This window comes from Apus apus, chromosome 2, assembly GCF_020740795.1.
Source record: "Apus apus isolate bApuApu2 chromosome 2, bApuApu2.pri.cur, whole genome shotgun sequence".
Classification (NCBI taxonomy): Eukaryota; Metazoa; Chordata; class Aves; order Apodiformes; family Apodidae; genus Apus; species Apus apus.
In genome coordinates, this window is record NC_067283.1 from 47,640,009 (window position 1) to 47,663,560 (window position 23,552).

The 23,552-nt window shown below is 38.6% G+C and overlaps 1 protein-coding gene across 33 annotated transcripts in view; it reads right to left on the reverse strand.

Annotated features, from left to right (window-relative positions):
* The window catches only part of CLASP2 (cytoplasmic linker associated protein 2), a 137,861-nt gene that overhangs the window by 110,675 nt on the left and 3,634 nt on the right, over positions 1-23,552 (reverse strand). For 31 of the 33 annotated variants that reach the window (XM_051612012.1, XM_051612002.1, XM_051611999.1 and 28 more), the window contains exons 2-4: positions 13,885-13,963; positions 3,408-3,511; positions 312-403 (exon numbers count right to left, since the gene is read on the reverse strand). In XM_051612012.1, coding sequence (XP_051467972.1) covers positions 312-403; positions 3,408-3,511; positions 13,885-13,963 — 275 coding nt within the window. The other 2 variants (XM_051612009.1, XM_051612010.1) reach the window with 2 other exon arrangements.

A 23,552-nucleotide genomic window follows, 5' to 3' on the forward strand; every position in this document is an offset into this window, starting at 1 on the left:
AAGTTAAATGGTTTTTGCTTGTTTGTTTTACAAAAAAACCCCTAAACTTTATGCAAAAGTGAACTTTTACCTTAGCACTGATAAAATACAAACACCAATCAAGCTCCATCTCTCTTATTAGTCCTTTGTCTACTTCTAAATAAGACAAAAATACCATACCTTTAGTCTTTCTTTTGGAAAGCTCACACACTGTTTAATTTTTCTCATTAATTTAATTGAATCAGACTTCCCAAAAGTATTAAGTTTCAGAGAAAAGTAACATGCAGAAGAAGGTTAGAACCATTACCCCTCCACAGCAACAAAAAGCTTACATGTTTAAGGTAGCAACAAGACACAAACACACTCCTTCTCGGGATCGGTAATTCTTGTGCTTAAAACCAACAGCGAGGCGTTCCCAAATGTACTATAAAAGAAGAAATAATTGTCTTTGCTTACCAGAAGCACAATGCAACATAATTGTAGCCATATTTTATAATTATGTTCATTAACCACTGCAAAGAATTAATAGAAGACAGGTCCACTGGAAAAGTAAAGGCTCTTCTCAGATAAAACTAAGTTATAAAATGCACAGTATGGAACACAACACATTATCCTATGCCAAAAACGATTTCTAAAAACCATCCTTCAGAAATCTAGCTAAGTAATTCTATTCTTTGAGAAACAGCTCTTCAAAGCATACAGAATCGTTACAGTTAACACACACAAAACAAACACTGACATTACAAACTACTGACTCAAGCAGAAGTTGCTATATTCTTTTCGTTTCATATTCCGTTTGCCTGCCAAAATTTCCTCTCATCCATTTTAGCTCTTCTTTATCCATGCCCCACTGTCCACTTCTCCCCTACTTTTGCTATAAATTTCTTTCTTGATTTTTTTTTCAGTTCTGTCTTGCCCATTCGTTCTAATCCCCCTGCTTCCGTTTTTGTTGTGCTTTCGTTTCTCCTTTTGTGATGGTGCCGCTTCCTGTGGTACGATTCTCTGGTTCACTAAACCCTCCTTTACCTCCTTGCGCACTCCTTTTTCACTGCCTGCCTTTTTCGTCTTGCCCTCCTCGGTTTCATCTCTCTTTTTTTTTTTTTTACCTTTCCATCTCCTTGGTAGTTCTCTAGCTGCGCGGTACGGTGTATTTCAAGAGAAACAAAACCAACAGAAAGCGTGAACGTGAAGCTTACGAGACTTGGGATTCTCCCTGGTGCCTGGGAGCAGATGCAGGGACTCCGACGGCGGCTCCCCCAGCTGCAGCACTGCCATGACAGCCCCCGCCAGCATCCGCGGGGAGCGTTGCCTAGCGATGGCTGCGCAATGGCAAGGGCGGATTTTGCAGCCTGGGCACCACCCTCATTCCTACCCAATTCCATACAAATCTGCTAGGAGGTCTGGGATACGAGTTATTGGCAATCCTGTGCAGCTTTCCTAACATTTTTTTTTAAAAAAAAAAAAACAAACAAAACCACCCTCACAAACAGCTACTGATAAAAAAACAGGCAGCATAAGAGCAGGGAATACCGCATCGTCTGCATTAATGAGGCAGCACACTTCACAGCACACATAAAATTTTCCAATTAGAGCCTTGCTTGATCATTTTGTCCCATCTGTGGCTTCTTGTTTGTTTGCTTGTTTCATACTTCATTACATTTAGAGAAAAAAACACCTTAGACAAGCAGGATATGGCTTGCCAAAACTGCAGAGTGTAAGAACAAAGAACAGGATTTTATGGAAGAAAACATCGTTCCAATTGACCCGCTGTCCTGGACAAACATGGAAAAAAGGAAAATCTCCTTGCTAGGTGTACAAAAATCCAGGTAGAAAACTAACTGTACTGTAGTGAAACGCAAAGCAGACTGAAGAGAAATTTAGCCTTTTGCTAAATTAACCCTGGTTTAAGAACTGACTTCTTCCAAACAGAGAAATTCAAAAAGCTGCTGAGAAATTTAAGCTCTCGTCACTTGCTAGCAACAGATCGTGCCAGCCTCCCTTTGTCCCATTAATGCATGTATACCACTTATGTTCTTATTTTTATGCTTTCCTGCTCATAACCTGCTACATCTAGTTCTCGCTCATTAAAAAACCCAAAAGAAATAACGGAAAAACACAGATTTCAAACAAGAAAAGGGAACTGAAGACAGGACAAACTAAATACTATACAACAACACACTAGAACAAACCAGTTGAGCTCCCAAAAGAATTATTTCACCCAGCTCTTCCAAAGAGATGTTTCTCTGCAGCAAAGGAAGCCTAAAACTCTTCATTTTAGTGTCAGAGGCACAGGAAAGACTTTCTCTTTTGGTCCCTGCTGTGAGGATGATTGATGCTTTTCATCCAGATTTTTAAAGATACATGAGCTATCCTGGGAGCAGACACCTGAAAGCCAGGTTTCTGCTGCCTTAAGGGAGTTACCAGAAGAGCCGTATCTTCTCTTACTTAAATACACTGCTCCTTGGACTCCACAAACCTTTTATTCTTTCTAACACTAAGTAAGCTTCAAAAGGGATGGAAGCTTCCTTCCATCACCTCAGTGTACAGCCTAACAGCTCTTCAGAAACTGGAAGATGGATCAGGAAGCTAAAACTCTTCCATGATGAGAGCCTAGCACTAAGCAACTATCACCACATTCTTTATTACCAATTGTTAAAATGAAGATGGCTCAAATACGCTCTGCTGTCACTTACAGAAATACTATTACTGTAGAGGTAGCTGTACTTTCAGGTCTGTATGCCAGGTACCTGGGAACACCTTAAGCACAGGAAAGTATCACTCATTAACTACTTCCACTCAGGCATGAAAAAATGCTGCAATGTCTTTTTGTCAATGAATACATTCAAAACTAGAACTCATGAAAACGTAAAGTCATGTCTTTGACGATGACACTACAAGACTTTGATGCCTAAATCCCAGTCAGATCCATGACCAAATAATATGAGAAAACACCTCATGTTGGAAGGGAGATAAATGTGTTTTCCAGGGTTAGACAGCATGTTTGTCATACATCTAGAAAGCTGGATTTTCTAATTTAGAATGAACCATCTCAACTGCAGGACTATTCCTGCATGTTCAAGTACAAAGCTAATATAGAAATAAATTTGGAGCTAAATAAACTTACTCCCATTTTGCAAATTCCAACCCAGAAGGCTGCTTCAAACATGGTTTAATTAACAAAGTCCTGCCACATGACAAGAAAACATCTAATCAGAATGTAGTTATGATATGCAAAAACCACAGAATGGCACCGTGCCGGGTTTTTATTTTTAGCTGAACAACGCGCCAGTGTCAAACCATTAAGAGTATCTTTACTATTTGCACCAGTAACAGTCACCATAACATTCCAACATATTCAAAGTCAAGCTCATGCATGCATCTTAGGCTCACTGGAGGCCTACACCTGGGCCTACATTAAGTTACCATACCATGGGAGGTGCTGCTTCGTCCATCAGTTTCAATATAAGATTCTGTGCTTGCTCTCGAACTTGGTCTTTGGCATCTCCCATACGATCTATCAAAGGCAGAAGAACTACAGCAAAGGAAAATAAAAAAAAAACAAAACAGAAAGATTAACCACTCAGTGTAGATTTTCTAACACTTCAGAATATTTGCTGAAATAGATTTAAAGTATATCTCATCCAAAAACAAAAGCTGAATCAAAGTTGGTCAAAATATTTCGAAGTCACAGATACTTTTCTGAGCACATTACAAGACTAACAACAAATGCATTTGACTTAAATTCAAGAAAATATCTCCCAACAGGCTAAAGAGAAAGCATGCTTCCTGTCTTAACTGCAGAAATTATTTCAACCTAATCTGCAACAAGTATGCTAGAATGCCTGGCTTTTCTGAAAAATAATCCTAGGAACTGGAGTAGGAAAAGAATACTATTTTTAAATCAGTGGGATCTTGACGCATAATTACAAAAAAAAAAAAATCAAATTTTTAAATCCTCCTCCCTGTATCTTCTGGAAACACAGCTTTACTTCAGTAAAAGTGTGAGTAGAAGTTACTACTTTAAAACAAGTGTTCTCAAATAATATTTAATTAAAATTGTATGACAGATGATGATTTCACATCCTAAAAATCAGACCTCACTCAAAAAGAACAGCCTTGCCAATTCCTTTTGCTCACTGCTTATGCAGGGAAGTCGATAATCGCACCTGATAAACAAATTAATGTAATGATATTTAGGAAAGTTATCTGAATTAACACTTAGATCTGTATTGTGCAAGATATCCTGTTATACTGGTTCCCAGTCCTCCATCTGGGCCACACACACACACTTTGTGAGGCTCTTCCTCGCAGTGCTTTCAAGTACCAGTTCCTCAAAAAGAGCAGTGATGACACCAAGCGTGCTGCCTTCCATCAGGAAGTATAGCTGACACAATTGTGGAGATGTCATCTCCCATAGGACAGTGCTTTTAAAGTTAGTATATCCAGACAAAACACCACCTAGAAAAAGCAGTGTCACATGCTAACAGTAACAGTTACCTGTCAACAGCTCAACTTTTGTTTCTGATTTGCTCTACAGTTTTCTAAGAGCTGCAAGTACCAGTCACATAAACTACATGGAGCTTACTCAACCAGACCACAATACCCACCCAGCCCATCCTTCTGCTCCTGCAGTCTAGTTAAGCTGGGGCTAAGTTGAGTACTGTATGCAATGCCAGGGCCCCCAAAACAGGAAGGACATGGAGCTCTTTGAGTGAGTCCAGAGCGTGGCCACAAAGATCATCAGAGGGCTGGAGCACCTCTCCTACGAAGACAGGCTGAGAGAGCTAGGGTTGTTCAACTTGGAGAAGAAAAGGCTCTGGGGAGACCTTATAGTGGCCTTCCAGTACCTGAAGAGGGCCTACAGGAAAGCTGGGGAGGGACTTTCTACAAGGGCATGCAATGATATGACAACAGGCAACAGTTTCAAAACAAACGCCAGGAGATTAGATATTAGGAAGAAATTCTTCACTATGAGGTGGTGAGACACTGGAACAGGTATCCCAGGAAGTTGTGGATGCCCCATCCCTTGAAGTGTTCACGGCCAGGTTGGATGGGGCTTTGAGCAACCTGCTCTAGTGGGAGGTCTAGTGGAGGTGATTACATTTTTCTTTCCAACAGTATTTTTCATTACTATTTTCAGCACTTCTGACCTTTTGCCTGTACCATTCGTTACTGGTAAGGTCTTCTACATCAACCTGACTGTTGGGCAGCTGAAGGAAACTCTTGCTTTACACAGAGGGAAACAAACACAGCCACTGAGAAGCTGTGCTAACAGAAGGGAACACAGTGAGTGTCAGTCCTGCAGGAACACGGCTCCTTTGTGACTAATTAGCACGACTGAGTCAGTTGACGGAGCTGCAGATACCAGGGCTCCACTCAAATCACTAAGGCAAATACAGAAAACAGCTACTAGAAGCTGCTCAACAGAGGTGAGGTCATCGAGTAAAAACTGAGCTATGACACAGCCTGCATATTTCAGTGTGTGCAGCTAATGAACACCCCAGCCTTTGTCACTTGGGTAGCTCTGACAGAGGGACAGCCTGCTGTGGGAGCTGCTGAAGGACCCAAATATCTGCTAGCTTGACTTTTCCCCCCCCTCAAATCTCAAGTTTCTGTAAGAACTCATAAAGCATAATGTATTATGTTTGTATAAGACAAACGAAATAAGGCTGTTGAATGCTGGCAACCAACAGCTGGTTTTCAGTTTGGCAGTTCATCTTTTCTGTCAGAATAAGCTCCAAAACAAAAGTATTTTAAGTTGGTTGCCTACTGACAAAATTTCAGAAAGCTCAACCAGAAGAGGATCTCCAGCAAGCATATTTCAATTTGAATTCCTAATGCCTTCATCACTTTTTCTACAAATGTTAGACATATCTAGGGAGAGCTATAGTGAAAACCAAGCTGAATTATATTAGCTGCCCTTCATATAAATGAGTGGGAAACACTCCTCCCTAACTAAATATTCTGACAACATTTGAGATGCTTGGGTCCAACCCAGCATCCTATCTACTGATGACCATTCTTCTCTTCCCTACTCCAAGCCTCCTGGCCTCTCCCTGCTGCTCTCTAATCCTGCCCAGCCAAAATCACAGAGCAGAAGAAACTTTTGAGTTCTCATAAGAAACCTCACCTAAGCCCAAAGAAGTAATTACAGGTGAGGGTTAGCAATGACCTTAATAAGTTTTCATATATAAAATAATTATGTGAGTTTGTATCACCACCAGTTGGACAGCAGATACAAGAGTTAAGGCCAAAACCAGCCCACGGATTCAAAATACAGCCTCAAGAGATTAAGCATTTATTTCCTCTACCAGGACTGAAGATGATAAACAAGTAAATCACAGCAGTGCCTAGAACGGCACCCAATGAATTTTTTAACTGTATGACACCCTGCAGCAAAGAATGCCACAGGTAGTACAAACAACTGCCTTTTGTTAAACTTTAACAGGAGTTCCTTCTGTTATCACACAAATATGAAGCCTTTTAGTTCACAGTTCCCTCTCTATTCCTTCTCTCTTGATCACTTCTACCCACTCTGTGTGTCTGTTTTATGTACAGCCTCTCACACCTACCCCTTTAGATGAACCAACTTTAGATAGCCCATGTCTGCTCTACTGCAAAGATTTACAAAAAACATTAAGCAAACAAGAATCTTTACCAAGGAAACAACATCAGTGTTGGCAAAAAGTCTGTTACTAAAAAGTCTAACATCTTATCTTAGACATAAAAGAGGAAAGGCTTTGAGGACAGAAACAGATTAAACCCATGCAGCAATATCTTCCTCGTTTTCTCAGAAACCTTGCCAGCTCAAGGAAGGACATTAAACAGCTGCCATTAGCAAGAAGGGAGGGAAACAGCTGCCTCTGCAATCAGAGCAGTCTCTGTTCTTCTGGGCTAGATGCACAAGATAAAAAGGAATCCCACACAGGCTTCCTACATGGCCAGCAACAGGGCTGTGGTGTGACATACCCACATGGTCAAGGGCTACTTCTGAGCAAAAACTCATTAGCAGGGACTCAGAGAGAACCTCACTGCTCCTCTCCTGATAGTCCTCTCTCCCCCTCAAGATACCAAAGCAAGTTTAATAAAAATTCACCTCAGACATTAAAGTGCCTCTCTGGGTTTCTTCAGGAGCCAATTAAGAAAAGCAATAGGATTGGCCAGATGTACTTTTCATCACCACTGATGGAGAAAAAAACAACCCCCTTTTTTTTTTATATGATACATGCATGAATCTGTCAAGTTCTCGGTCTCAAGAATATGAGAAGAGAGCCTATAAGTCCAAAGAGTTTCAAGAGCTGTATTAGACCAGCAGGAAAACTAGACGTTACAGAACAAATATTCATGTCATCATCAGAAATTTTTTAGCTCTGGGGTAGGTTCTCTCAGAACTAGTATTACTCAGAACCAGACAGAAATCAAGCAGGAGAGGATTTCTCTTATCCAATGGCACTGCATTTCAAGGTGTCATACAGTGAAATGCCCACAGACAGCAAGCAAATGGTATGCTAAATCACAGCCTACCATTCAAGCATGGATCACTTCACATAAAATTCATTCCCACTACTAATAAATTCCAGTGTCAGCCAGCCAGGACATAAAGAGCTTTAAAAGGCTGCATAGATAATTTTTTTACTTAAAGCTTTAGGGAATCTGTCACCAAGATGAAAAAAGTCATAGCTTAAAACAGCTATGCAATTAGCTATAGAGAGAATCAAAACAAACTTAAGAATGTTCTGAGATGTTGCAGGAAATTAATGTTTTTGTTAAATTTGAAAATGTACAAGCAAATAAAAACATCTACTCTGGACAAAAACACACAAATAATGGACTTTCCTCTGAAAGCCTTTACTAAAAATAGTCTGAAATAGTCAGCATGTTACTGTTTAAGCAACTCCTACAACACAGCTTTCCTGTGGTCAACAAGCAATAAAATGAAAAGGCAGTATCAGACAAAACACCTGACTTGCATTTAGATGCAACAAGGTATCTTTGAGACAAGGCTCTCACATATATAGAAAAGCTTGTTTAACATTATTTGAAAAATCAGATTTCTTCAATTATTTGATTTTCAAGTTCTAACATCTCAGGTTGGTCATACATTTAGCAAAAACATGGTCCAGATGATCCTGAAGGTCCTTTCCAACCTAAATTATTCCTGGTTTTCTGTTCAGTGTTCTGCAAGCATTTGTAATCTGGAATCCTACAGGGGATGTCTTATGTCTCAACATTTTAACATCTCAACAAATTAAAACAAGACAAAAAAAACAACGAAAATCAGCCAGTCCATAAAACCTGCAGATTCAGTATTTTTCTACACACAATATACCCATGGTAGCTCAGGCTAAAACAGTTCCTGGTTTTCATGGTACTGAGGAAAGCAGTTCTTCATATATCATTAAAGCCACTTATTGAAGAGTACCATCTTCATTAAACTGTACTATTCTTTTCCATCCAAAAATTGTAATCATTAAGCAGAATAAAAAGCAAAAATTAAGAACTTTGGTATCACTTACCTAAATGCATTCTTACTCAAATAAATAGTTCCAAATTCTTACACCAAATGCTCTTAATCCAAATTCACTCAAAAAACTAACACACATTGCAAGTCCTTACAACTGCTTTAAAATTAATCAGGCAACATACTTACATGTGTAATTATTACAATAAAATTGAAAGAGCATTTAAATTATTCTGAAGAGTCTAATTTAAAGGTTTTTCCATAGCTTCCAGAAGCCTCCTGGGAAAGAATTTAAACACTCCAAAATTGGTTTCACACCTTTAAACTGAAACAGATTCCATACACCTTTATTACAACTTTTTTCCCCATTCCTTTAAAAATAATAAGGAGGCAAAATACTAGTTGCTCCTTTTTAAAAGTGAAACTACAAGCATGAGTAGAGATTTTCCCTGAAACTCTTATCATCTAGACACATGTACTCATAATTCTAATATACTCTTTTACTTCTGATATATTTTAGTAATTAATGCCATCACCTGGGAAAAGAGATTGTGACAGGTAATTATGTACTCTTACATAATCACTTTTAATCACAGAACAAGCCATAGTTTTAAATACTGAAAGTTGTAACACTCAAACACTCCTTAATCAGCTTTTTTTTTTTTTTCCAGAATATAGCCACAAAGACTTATGAACTAACACATACTCTGGCATTCATTGCATGCGAAGTATTTTCAAGCACTGAAAAGTACCATAAAAGAGATTCCAAATTTGCCTGTTTAAGTTCCCGGAACACTGATGCCAGCTGCAGAGAGTATGTAATGTGATTAAATCGTAAAAAGGTAACACACCTTGGAAGAAAGTTACTGCAACGTTAGATTGTTGCCTAGGAAACGGAATTAAGTGTCTTATCAGGCATTAGACTGTCCTACAACTGTTGTATTGGTTTTGCCCAAACCTGATTTATGTGTAGGCTATAAAGTGGAAAATAATAAAGCATTAGTGTTTTTTACGTCTTAGCAAACAGCCTGCAGTCCTTACTGGGGTGAATATTCAGTGACATAACTTATTTTTCTCTGCACTTAAAGAAATCTATCCCCATCACAACCAAACAGGAAATGAAACAGGGGGGAAAGATATTTTGCTATCTTATAGTTGGGGAATACACTATTATACTTCCTCTGTTTACTCAGATCTAAATAATGAATAACAACATCTCAGGGTCACCAAAACGTAACGCTTTTCATTAAGACAAAAATACATTTAAGGTTCTGGGTATTTTATGACAAAATACAGCTATAGAAGTGAAACTTCACAAAAAAAGTAGGATTCCTTGTATTTTAAAGAAGATTAAAAACAGAGTAAGTAGGTATTTTACATATGCATCTTCCTTCACTATTTGAATATTTTGAAGTACTAATTAAATTGCCAAGAGAAGTTCTGTTATGCTTGTCGTCGAGAAATAATAAACTCACATATGTTTGACCAGAACAGAAGTAAATGCTCACCACATAAAATATCATTAAGACTTCCTGTGTAGATACACCAAGCAATGACCTAACTGGACATAACCATGATAAAAATGAAAAATGTTAAAAAGGTAGTTTGCATAGAAGATTCTTCTCAAACGTGTAACTATGGAAACTTTGTAGAAGGTTGTTGAGGGGTTTTTTTGGGGGAGAGGGCAGGGGAAGCTTATTTTTTCCTACTTCTAAGCAACTTTCATCATCCACATGTAATAAAGAGGTAACATCTAAAACATGGTTACATCTAAAACACGAACTCCCCACAGAATCCTACTGGAAAAAGTGGCTGCTCACCACTTGGATGGGTAATATACTTTGCTGGGTAAAAAACTGTCTGGGTGGCCAGGCCCAAAAACCCTGTGGTGTATGGAGTTAAATCCAGTCGGTGGCCAGTCACAAGTGGTGTTCCCCAGGGCTCAGTTCTGTTTATTGTCTTTCATCAATCAAGTACACCCTCAGTAAGTTCACAGACAACACCAAGTTGGGTGAGAGTGTTGATCTGCCTACAGGTAGGAAAGATCTGCAGAGGAACATTGGACAGGCTGGATCGATGAGCCAAAGCTGGTTGTATGAGCCTCAACAAGGCCGAGTGTTGGGTCCTGCACTGGTGCCACAACTCCATGCAACACTTAAAGGCTTAGGGTAGAGTGGCTGGAAGGCTGCGCAAAGGAAAAGGACCTGTGGGCATTGGTTGAGAGCCAGCTGAATATGTGCCAGCAGTGCATGCACAGGGGGCCAAGAAGGCCAATAGCATCCTGGCTCATATCAGAAAAAGTGTGGCCAGCAGGAGTAGGGAAGTGATTGTTCCCCTGTACTCAGCACTGCGAGGCTGCAGGTTGAGTACTGTGTTCAGTTTTGAGCCGCTCACTATAACACAGACATTGAGGTGCTGGAACAAGTCCACAGAAGGGCAATGAAGCTCAGGAAGGGTCTAGAGCACAAGTCTTAAGAGGGAACTACAATTGTTTAGTCTGGAGAAAAGGTGGCTGAGGGGGAGAATTTATCACTCTCTACAACCATCTGAAAGGAGGTTGTAGCATGTCAGGGGTTGGTCTGTTTTTCCAAGTAAAAAGTGATAGAACAAGAGGAAATGGCCTCAAGTTGTGCCAGGGGAGATATTTAGATTGCATATTAGAAACACTTTCTTCACTGAAAGAGTTATCAAGCATCGGAACAGACTGCCCATGGAATGGTGGAATCACCACCCTGGGAGGTACTGAAAAGCCATGTAAATGTGGCGCTTGGTGACATAGCTTAGTGGTGGATTCGGCAGTGTTAGGTTTACAGTTGCACTTGATCTTAAGGGTCTTTTCCAAACTAAATTATTCTACAAATCTGTTTTCTTTTGGCATCTGTGAAGAACTCACTCTAGCTAGTTAGTACAACATGGTCATCTATGGCACAGAAAAGATAATACCAGCACCTACAAAAAGAAGTGGCACCTCAAACTTTTAAGAGCTTTCTGCAGAAGAGCTTTGCAGAAGGCAACTCAACAAACACAGTGCAGTTGGATTCTCATATAATTCTCAAGAAGAAGCCTCACAGGAAGGAAGGTTACATAATAAAGGCACAGAAAGAGACACCACACTGGACAGTGGACCCTAAATCAACCATCAATGCACAGGAGACAGCTTGTTAGAATAGACAGTCTCATTAATATATTAGGTCAATTTTCAGAAAGTTGTAATGTAAAAAAGTCATAGATTATCAATAATTACAAAAGTAAGAGATGACATATAAAACCTAAACATAATTATGCAACTGTAAACATATGCTGCACCTGTGCTGTTATGCCTTCCTCAATGCAACAGTGCTACAAGAGAGGCACTGAAAGAAGAAATAAGAACAATACCATCTGCCTCAGCTGGCCCTAACTGCAAGACTGCAGAGAGCTAGGGGGTCATACTGAAGAAGTTACCACTGCATGTTTGTCCTGTCCTTACTTTCTTCTCAGGAGTCTGCAAACAGATTACTGTCAGACTCAAGTCTTTTGTCTGACTTACTGGAGTCATTCTCTGATTACTTTAGAAGCCAAATCTGTGGAGTCAACAGAACATTATTTGGGAAACTGCTGGTTCTTTAAGTTTTTGTTGAAGGAATCAGTTTTCTTGCTCACCATTGCGCTTTGAATTCCTCTCATGAATTCCAGACTATCCACACTCCCAGACACTTACAGTAAAGTTTTTTCTATTACTGCTTCATGGACAAAACCTGAAAATAATCCAAACCTTGTCTGTCCCTTGGAGAGACAGCTACCAACTGAAGAGAATTCATAATATAAATCACTCGTTTAAAAAGTTACCTAAAATAAAGACTGTTTTCGGCCTTTACTGAGACCAACATCTCAGCATCTGTTAGGCTTATATAAAAGATTATAATGAACAACAGACTTGCATATTCAGCATAATGCACTCTACAGGTCTTGATTCCAGAGATGCTCAGAAGACCAATTTCAGTTGAAGGTGCTACTACTCAGGTTTTCTAAAGGGTACTTCTGGAACACACAGCTTCAAATGTCTGTTGATGTTACACAGGTTCGATGGTCACTCAGTGCACTACTCTTTTTCAAATGTACACGCAACTAAGCACTGAAATTTAAATATTTAATCTGCTCATAATCTCAAACTACTCCAATACTGGGGTGGAAAAAAAAGTTTTCAAACTATTCTCAAATAGTTCACACTTAAATCACAAAACACAAATAGAAGAAATGAAAAAAAAATTTCCAATATTTAATAAAGATACTCTTAATTTTAAGAGCTACAAACCACTAAGACATAAACCAAAACAGTAAAACTCTGAAGCTTAGCACTGTTTGTAGCTACAGAGACTATTCAGAAATCAATACTCTACATAGCACAATACGCCTCCAGTTCCTTTACATGCTTCCAATACAAAACTAACCACCCAAACAAAAACTCTGCAACAAAACAGATTTTCTACTGCAGTAGAGCATCCTGAAATATGCTTCCAATTAATGTAGTCAGTACCTTGTCATAAACTATTCTTTGTATTCTTAAGCTTTCCATTTTTGCCAATTTCTTAACTCTTAAATACAAAAGCAGACATGTAAAGAAGAGCAAGCCTAACATTTTGACAGACAATTTGAAATAGGTGGGGATGTCGGAACAAGATAGAAGATAATTCACACAAATTTTGGAAAAGGACATTAAGCTAGATACTTCTATTAAAAACAGCCAGTGATACAACACCGATGTTAATGCCCTAGTATCACTATCTCTTTTCAAGGACAGCAGCAAAGTGAGTTAAGGAGCATAGCTTGCCCACACCTTCCAGAAAAATTATTTCATACTCAGGCACACAGAACCACTGATCTGAAATGTGTTTCAGTAAACATTTCACACAAGAGTAGCAGTTAACACTTTTTTTTTTCATATCATAAAGAGTTTAGACTACTAAAAGCAACAAACCAGCTATCTAACAGGAGGTGGGCCACACAGCCCTCTGACCGGCTTCAGCAGATGTAAGGGTCTAATTAAAATTATCTGCAAATAAAACCTTCTATCTTTAACACAAGTTAATGGTAACACGTTCCAATGTCATTTTCAGGTTACTGTCTTGGGGAGTGGTAAGCAAATATATGGCACAGGAGTGGTAAGCAACTATAGCATAAAATTAATTAAAGAGATTTTCCTGGAACATTTAAAACATTTCCAGCTACCAGCTGGAAATCAATGATTTAATGAAAAATTAATATTTACAAATTAATACAAAATTATTTACATTCCAACACCAGCAATAAGATGCCTACCAATATATTATAATTAACTCAGAAAGGTTTCAACATGTTGTGCTTCAGCTGCTGGGTGGGGGGGAGGGGAGCTGGGGGTATCTCTCTTACTTTTTGGTCTTATGAAAAAAAAAAAACACAAAACAAAACAGTTGTACTTCACTTACCAGTTCCTATGTAGGATTTAAAGCGTCCTGATAGTCTGCTGACAAAGGCACCTAAAACATCTAATCCCAGTAATGCTACCTGTTGAAACAAAAGCATTAGATATAAAAAACAGATAACTAAACTATTCTTTAGAATATGTTTTAAAGAAATTAGACATATATATGCTAGCATGTTGAAAGACTGTATCTTAACCTAAAGATAAATTAAAGCTCCAATCAGACAGCTGATCATTCCTTGAAGGCTTTCATTAAGACAAAGTTATCAGAATATGTTTGTAATGGATCAAGTATATTTACATATATCTGAGCAATTTAGATTTTTTCAGTACTTGTCTTAAAACAGAAAGAAAATAAATATTACAAATCCAATGTTGCAGTATTTTCAATTATTAAAACTAATAATTATGAGGACTAAGGAGCTGAAAGAAGGTCTTCTTTTCCCCTCTCTGGATCATGTATTAGAACCATATTCACTTCTGTCCCTAATTTTCTTAAAAAGATTACTTTAGAGATCTAACTCAGTATTAATTCCAAATCAAAATTCCTTTGAAACAGGTACCAGTAAGGCTCTAGGCCTTACCTCCTCTACCAGGTTTCTAATCTGCTGAAAGAAATAAAACAGAATGTCTTAACAACCAAAGAAGGTGGTGGGTGTGCACAGTTATCAGATTCAGAAAGAACTAACTTAAAACGCAAAACTAACAAAACCCTCAAACATAAGTATTAATACAGACTGAGAAAAAAGCACAGTTTAAATGATTTCCCAGATGCTAAGAGCTTACTTCAATCTGGCAACTTAGCTCATCCACTAAGGTCATTACATTGTTTTCCAAACTCTCAAAAGAAAACAACTGCGAGAAGCTAATACTGTCTTTGTTAGCAGTTCAGATCACACCATTTGTCCACCTGCTTATTAAGCCAGGGAAGTTTTATTTCTCTTAATTTGCTCTTGTTAAAAAAAAAAATAATAATAAAACAAAAGGAAGATCAAAATACTACTGAAATTGTGAAGAAGTTCCCATCTCCAAAGCACAATTACATGAGAGGAAAATATCCCCTAATATAGAAAAGAAACATTATCAGAAGTGACTAGATAAAGAAATTTTAACAAGATAATTTTTTCCCCCTTAACTATCCTGCATACTAAGACTCCATTCTTATTTTCCTATAATAGTTCCTTTTGAAGACCAGAACCTACATTTTCCCATCTTGTACTTCAGTCAATTTGCTGGCCATGAAAGTGCAAATGCCAAAGGAAGGACTCCCAAAGCTTGGACATTCTGACAGTTTCTCCTCCTCTTTACTTTCCAGCAAGAAACTCACTGCAAATTTTTCCCCACAAAAACAAGAGCAGAATTACTCTCCTCTGTTAGCTATTTGTTTTCATAAAACTTGGAACCACATTTTCTTGGACAACTCTGTTTCCTTAAGATGCTTATCTGTCAAAATTGTCCACACTAGGTAACAGGCCCAAAAAATTTCACTGGAAATGAATGTGAATCCACATGGCCCCCACACACAGGCTCACGTGAGCCGTGTTTCCAAAGGAAACTAGATAAATATGATCCTTTTAAAGTCGATCTGGAGCAACTGCATAATTAAGCGAATTTGAATACATTCAGTATACAATATATGCAATAGATCCTTTAAAGAGGCGGTACAAAGTTTCATTCCATGACATAATCAAATAGAGAATAGCAAATATAAGTGGATGGCATCACTGGCTTAAATTAATATATTGCCAACAAGTGACTGCACCTACAGCTTAGGATGAGTAAACAGAACACTAGAATTGATAACTTACTTAGACAAAAAAAACCCGTAAGTCAGCTTTTTTGGTACTGTGAAGACTTCCCTAAAGCTCTTCCCTTCAATGTTCTTTTTCAAATAGTCACGCTATACAAGACCCGAAACAATCTCAGTCTAAAAAGTAATGCCTGAAAGAAATACGAAACGCATTCTGGATATACATTGTCTGTCTATGCTTCTGCTTCCTGACTGCAAGCCCCACCTTAGACTGGCCTACCAGTGACAACCTTTCCCATTCTTTTATTTCATACAAATCACAGCCTTCCCTTCTGTAAAGGTACTTACAGAGTCTCTCTCTTCTCCATACATTTGATTATCTTCCTAAAATCTCTCTTGAAGACTTCTACCATTCTTAACAGCAGCTCAGCTCAGAGATTTAAACAAGTAAAGCACAGATGGCTGTTGTTTTTTTTTTACAACAGATCTACTCTTTAGTAATCCCAAAGAAGAGTCTGGAGTAAGATGGGGAATGTTTCTCGATTAATTCCTCCAGTGCTTAGAGTCTAGGGTTTGGAGTGATTTTTTGTGGGATTTTTTTCTCCCCTTTTTCTTTTGGTTGGTTGGCTTGGAGGGGGGGGGGGGGAGGGGGGGGAGGCAGTAGGGTTGGTTTCTTTCTGAAGTCTCACCTGAGTAAAAACAGCGCCTATATGGAATAATTCTAAATCCATATACCTAAGGTTCAGAAGCTTGATAACTATCAGAGAAACAGCTATTCATCCTACCATGACTGTTACTGTCTATGTATCCAATCACTTGTATTACATTTGTCTAAGAGTATTTTATTTTGGTCAAGAACACCAAGATAATGCCCGCATATTCCATATTTTTCTATCTCTCCCTGTGAATGGGTAAAGTTTTTATCACCTCTCATAATAAAGTCACATTTATCTTGATTAACCATTCCAGAAGTTGTCAGTATGGTGGTGGATCTTTGTGACTGCCTACCAAAGATTTCTTTAATGAATGCAGCAGGGGTTCTCCTTCAGTAATTAGTAAAAAAAAAAAAAAAAAAAAAAAAAGCAAAAAAAAAAAGCAAGCAGCGCACCAGTGCAGTAAATAATATCAATTTAAATACCTGATGAGTAATTTTCTCTTGTGATGTCCTTACTGTATGAAAATATATAGTTCCAACTGCTGGGGATCAAACAGAACTTTAAATGTTCCCTTTCTAAGTCAGACTAAGGTAAGAGACTCATGCTGCCCTTAAGAAATGCAAAAATAGGTAACACTTCTGTGCAGTTCTCACCTCCTTAACAGCTACTAAACCAGAACTTTTACAGATAAGAGGTAAGGGAAAAGGTTACCACCAGCAATCCTCTACCTACAACATGATGGTTCTTCTTTAGCTCATACAAAGTCCTCTGAGGCCTGCAACTTCGAAAAGATAACTGGTATGTAACATCATGGCAACTGCAGAGCGAGAAAGTAATATGTGACCTCAAGCTAGAAGTAGTATGAAACCACCCTGGCTAAAAAATTGGTTCTCATTTCACATTTCGAAACAAGTCAGTTGAAGCATACTACTGTGGAGAATACCAAACAAACTGCCTCTTGTTTTTGCAAATAAGTTTTAATATTTCTCTGTTTTGATACACAATGTTCCGAGTTTCAGCACCTCCTGGTAGATAAAATGTGTGTAGCATATTCCAGCCCTTTGGAAGGAGACCTTAACAACTAATATGGGGTCACATAAGCAACATTAAAAAAAAAATAAATCAGAAGTCAAGGCAGAACAGATCTGCAAGAAAAAGATTCCAAGCTCTCAGACACTGTGTGGGACCATGCACCAGCACAGGCTCTTCACTATCAACAGAATAATCTCTCAATAGCATCATGGCTGTTTCTCCACCAGCTTCAATAAGGGACGTGTTTTTTCTGGGATTCAAATCATTGGATCTGTTTCTTACTCCGCATTCATTAAGCCTTTTGCCTGCTGCCTAGAAAGAGCCTTTGTATGATGGGACTGATTCATCAGCTCACTATTGTTTGATGCATTTAAACACTGCTTTTGAACTTCAAAGCAGTAAAGACATTTTGGGTTATTTGAGCTGTAGCTGGTTAGTTGTTGAGCTACTCTTTAAAAAGCCAGTATTCAAGACTGTCCTTGACTTCCCAGCTCACAACAAAACTGCCAAACCAACCAAGAAATACTTGATCTGTTCTGGAAAGGATCAGACTTCTAAGGGAAATCAAGATGTTTCAACCAAAATGTGATTATTAATTCAGCCAGTGATTAGGAATGGAGCCTACTTCTTGCTCTACTGCTTGTTTCTTTCCCAGATCTCCTTCTGTGTACTCTTTCCAGTACTGCCACTGCTCTTCTGTTGTCAACTTGCAGGCACCTAACCCTTTGCTAGGAAAAGAAATACTGTTCTTCAAACCATACTTGGTTAACTACGCATACTTAGTATTATTCTCACCGTGATTTCCCATCCCTGTGGCGGACATTTGGGGGCAGGACACTACCAGGAAACCACCTCCAGCTACTTAAGTTGCCAAACGACGTTAATACAAATGCCCTTGGATTTGTTCATAGGACCTCTGAACTGTATTTGGAAATACAGATTCTGCAGATTGCAATCTGCAAACTAGTCATGAGAATCTAATGGGGAAATTACGGAGGCCAATATCTGGAACTCCAAAAGAACAAAGTTAAGGAATTGGACTTCCTGTCACCATGGGGACAGCTGTGGTTATCACTAACAATCAACTGACAAACAAAACAACAGCATGCCAAACAAATACACCCTGCAAGAACAAGCATTGTTCCAGCACTGCAATGCTGGAACAAGACACAAGCAAGAACACCAAGAGTTTATTTATTATTTTTTTCGTAAGTATTGTCTGCCAAGCCCAAAGGTGTACCTTCTCAATTCTCAAAGAATCTCAAGCATCTTTCAAGCAGCTAAACTTCAAACAAAAACATGTATGTATGTGCAGTCTCTTCTTCACTTCTTGGAGTTTTTATTTCAAGTTCCCTTTATTCATCTCCCTGAATACACTTTTCTCCTATTCACAGGATATTAAATCACCTTTTGCTCCCTTTACTGTTTCCCATTCCACTCCACATCATCCAGTTCTCTGAGATGTAGCCATATTCCATTTCCCTCCTTTAACCCCAAAGCTTGCAGATACCAAAAACTGCCCCCGGCTCCATAGACAGAAGGAAGCTTCAGTTTTCCTGGGTCGTTTTTTTTAACCCATGTGGTTCTTCAGGCCCAGCCAGGTCATCTTCAGACTCCATTCTCCCTTGTAAAAAAGAATGAATTGTTGCAATCCTCTCACTTAGCACCAGCTGGGCAGCTGCCTCTCCTGACAAGAGCTAGAATTGCAGTCCCAGCTGCTGAAGCTACCACACATGTAATTTATACTTTAGATATTTTAGCTGACAAGAAAGCATTATTTCTATTCTCCTGCTTCTTTCATCTGCAAGAGTTTGTTGTTTGTTTTTTTTTTTTTAAACATGTATCTCATTGCTTCGTGTTGCAAGGAGAGTGAGGGGTTGCTGGTAATCTAACAAAGACTTCAAGCTCAACTATTTGAGTTGCAAGTTCTTTGACAAATGTGAAGCCTCCTCCACCTAAAAATGAAAGTTTACTGATCTCAAAGCAATATTTTTCACCTATCACAGAATCACAGCATCTCAGGGGTTGGAAGGGGCCTCGAAAGATCATCTAGTCCAACCTCCCCTGCCAGAGCAGGGTCACCTAGAGTACATCACACAGGAATGTGTCCAGGTGGGTCTTGAATGTCTCCAGCAAAGGAGACTCCACAACCTCACTGGGCAGTCTGTTCCAGTGCTCTGTCACTCTCACAGTAAAGAAGTTTTTTCTGGTGTTTACGTAGAACCTCCTATGTTCTAGTTTGCATCCACTGCCCCTTGTTCTATCACTAGTCATCACTGAAAAAAAGCCTGGCTCCATACTCCAGACACTCACCCTTAACATACTTGTAAACATAGATGAGGTCGCCCCTCAGTCTCCTCTTCTCCAAGCTAGAGACCCAGCTCCCTCAGCCTTTCCTCATAAGGGAGAGGTTCCACTCCCTTAATAATCTCTGTGACTCTGCACTGGACTCTGTCAAGCAGTTCCTTGTCCTTCTTCAACTGACGGGCTCAGAACTGGACACAATATTCTAGATGTGGCCTCACCAATGCAGAAAAGAGGGGAAGGAGAACTTCCCTTGACCTACTATAATTTGGACAATACTCCTGAGAGGATCACATCTTTTCTACTGTCAAAGCTATAAATCAGTTGAAACCCTCAAATTCTCAAAAGGGGTACAGACTACCAAACTTCTTAAGATCACCTTCCTTTCGTTATCCTTCTGTGATGGCCAACTACAAATCACTTCAGCATCACAGTGCAAGTAACCACACTACCAGAGGATTACTGAATTAATTGGCAATATTTATACAGAGACTGATGAGTGTAGTTCAGCAGTGAAAAGACATGGGTTTCTCCAGAATTCATTCTTCACAGGCATATAGATCTATCTGGGAGGTCCTGTACAGTTGCCAAAACAAGCAAGCACAGTGCTGCCATATAAAGTTTAAAGCTTATTAAAAAATAATATCTGTTTTACTGTGCTTTTGTCATGATGGGAACTGCAAGATTCCTCCCCCGTGGATTAAGAAACATCTGCCCAATTTTGAAGAACACATTAGTATAACACTCAAAATGGTTACTGGAAAAATGCTTGCAACCTTCTGTTATTTAAAAATCTCAAATGATCTTAAAAGTGAATTCAGACAGCAAGTGTGGTCTCCAGATGGTTCTTTATTCTGTGAACAATACAGTGGTCACTACTCTGAATGTGTTATGTACTGCCTCCAGCTTGATCCATTACAGGAGTATCAACAGTTTGCTTAATTTGTACATCAGATGTTCCTCCCTTGGCCATTGCTATAGTTTTTTTCATAAATATTGTTCCATGGATAGTGAGCATAAACCAAAAGTACATACTATAGCAAGACCTGATATTTTAAGCCGTTTTCTTTTTGAGATTGTCTGGCTTAAACTTTATGTGCTGCAGTGCAAAAAGTTTGAAGACAGAGCCCCTTTAAAAGCAAGACTCAGTGGGAAGGCAATGAAATGTACAGTATTTCTCTCTGGAATATATAATTATTTTTTTTAAAAGCAAGCTTTTTTCTCCCCAGAGAAAACTGCACTTGAAAGCCTTTCTAAGCATGTTGATGAAGAAAAACAAAGAAACACTTTATTTTAGAACTTCCAAAAGAAAGTAATTATTTTCGTGCCCAAGGTCTCTTATTCTCTTTCCCATTTCCTCTTGCTTATATTGTATTAAACATACAGTGATTCCCATTCTCTGCTACTTAGTCCTGCATCTGCAGGAGCTCCTCTCCTGTGAGAAGACAAACAATCATGCAGCTGAATAGTAACCCACTTTAGGAAACAAATCCAACAAACAAGCAAGCAAAAGCATTTTCTCAGCCAGATCTCCTCTCTGAGCCTATTTATTGTGCAGCCTCACAAGCACTTGCATCACAGCAACAACGGCACGATGCACCACCACAGCTCAGCAGCCATGGAAAGAAACTGCTCAAATCAGGAATGCCACTAAAAACACGTGTTGAACTACACATGGCTCATGTGCATGTTGGCTGCTGTGAATTCTACTCTGAAGGGTGCATCCCTCCTCTCGCACACTGCTCAGAGCTTGGGAAGAGCCTCTTGTCCCATCCAAAGTAACCAACTGCAGGCCAAAACTGATACAGCCCTGTCCTGCCTCTTGACTTACAGGCATATTTGATCTGGTGCTCTCAAATCTCCCATAGCATTTCTCAAATCAGCTTATTGAAACACTGGAAAATTAACTCAACATCGACAGGAAGTTCTCTGCCTCAAAAATGAGAGTGAGAATACCTGGCCACAGGAGAAGCAGAACTGCTGTTTCAACAAGGACTACAGTTAGGCTGAATTACACAAGCTGAAGCTGCAAAACATTTGAGAACTGTTAATTCCACCTCTGACAGAGATGCATGAGAGTTTGAGACTCCACAGTCCACATTCCTAATTAAAGGCTGGACAAAAGCTTTAATTAAGCTTAAAATAATTAAAACTTCTGGTAAGTTTCTCTTGTCTTCTGGAGATGTGCTTGATTATTTGGCTAACATTCAACAGTTTATGCAAAGTTCTATGGACAGAACATAAATAATACATGAAAAAAAATAATTATTACTAAAAAAAAGAACTTAATCATTGAGCTTGAAAGCTAAAACTGGATTCAGACATGAACAAGTCAAACCACATTCTCATAAAATAGAAATAAGGGAAGTAGCTCCCATATAGCCAACCTGAAACAAACAACTTGAACAAAGGATTAATATCAGAAATTACTCAGAAGTTGAATATTTCTTCTCCAACACAGACATTAAAACTACCACTGCATGGAACTATCAAAGACTAAGGAAGTACCAGACACTATACAGTAACTGAAAAATAAAGGTCCTCCTACTCCATTTTTTCTACCCTAGAGGTTAGTCCTACAACACACTACATTTGTGTAGCATATATTGGCTTGTGTTCAACTTCAGATTCAAACTAACCCATTTTCTTCCCAAGGACTGCTACTCAATCACATGCCCCATATCCTGCATTTGTGCTTTCAGTTATTCTTCCTGATTTGTAAGACTTCACATTCTTCCACATTTTTTTCCCTTCAGATCTCAGTATCTCTGTTTTGTTAAAGTAGTTCTAAATCCTAGCTTTTACCTCACACATTTACATGCAGTCCGCAAAGTTACAACTTCTGCTGTCTCTCTGCAAGGACTTCAGAAAAATGTTCTAACCACTTGTCTTAACTATTGGCAAAATTACAGTTAAATTCGTCCCTTCCTGTCTGGAAACTGAAAGCTCCTCCTGGTGGCCTTTAGTTGAACTAATGAAACCAAAACAAATACTTGCCAAAACGAAGGAATACAAAAATCCAACAATAACATTACTGACTTTTTAGTATCTTCAGTATTTGGTGTTGAGATAAACAAAGTTAAGAAAAATCTCACTCTACAGGAAGCACATAATAAAAGATAACTCCCAGGATTTGCCTAAAAAAAGCAGATTATGCACCCTACCAAAAAGTGTGAAATCCAATTTTTTTCTTTGCTTACCACACAATCTGCTGATCTGACATAAAAACATAACAATTATTATATTCCCACTGCAACTGAGGAATAAAACAAGTTAAAAGTATCAACTACAAAGGTAACAAATCCAAAGATTAGTCAGTCACAAATGTTAACGATTATTCTCACATAAAAATACTTGGAAAAACTACCAAAATTTTAATAATAGGTTTGTATTACTTCTAATCAGGTGCGATTTGCAAAAAGAAACAAAAGGTGGCTTTATTGCTCAAAAAAACCAAATTTTAAGAGAGTAACAACTCACATTTTAACAAAACACAACATGCAAACAGCCAAGAGCAGACTTGTAAAGCTTTACTTGAAAAGTAGCACTTCTCCATCCCACATCTCTTTAGTTGAAGTTCAAAGCAGATTTTCAGATTATTTAAATCAGACACAGGACAGTCTGAGCCACCAGACTGTACAAAGTTACATAATCTTGTAATTATTTCAAGTGGTTACTGAGTGCAAGAAAGACATAAGAGATCTATTAAAACTCACGTATACATAGCTGAAAACCCAGGCTAACCCAGTAAAGCCAGCAAATTATCTATCAGTAGTGATACCCTCAGAATGCAAAATGAATTTACTGCTTGAAGTTCACCCAAGAATCTGAACTCAAACACCAGCACTGTTCCAGTTTTCTGAGACTGACAAGTATTTCCAAGTTTGAGGAGAACAAGTACTAACAGAATCATACTATCACCGAGCTTCA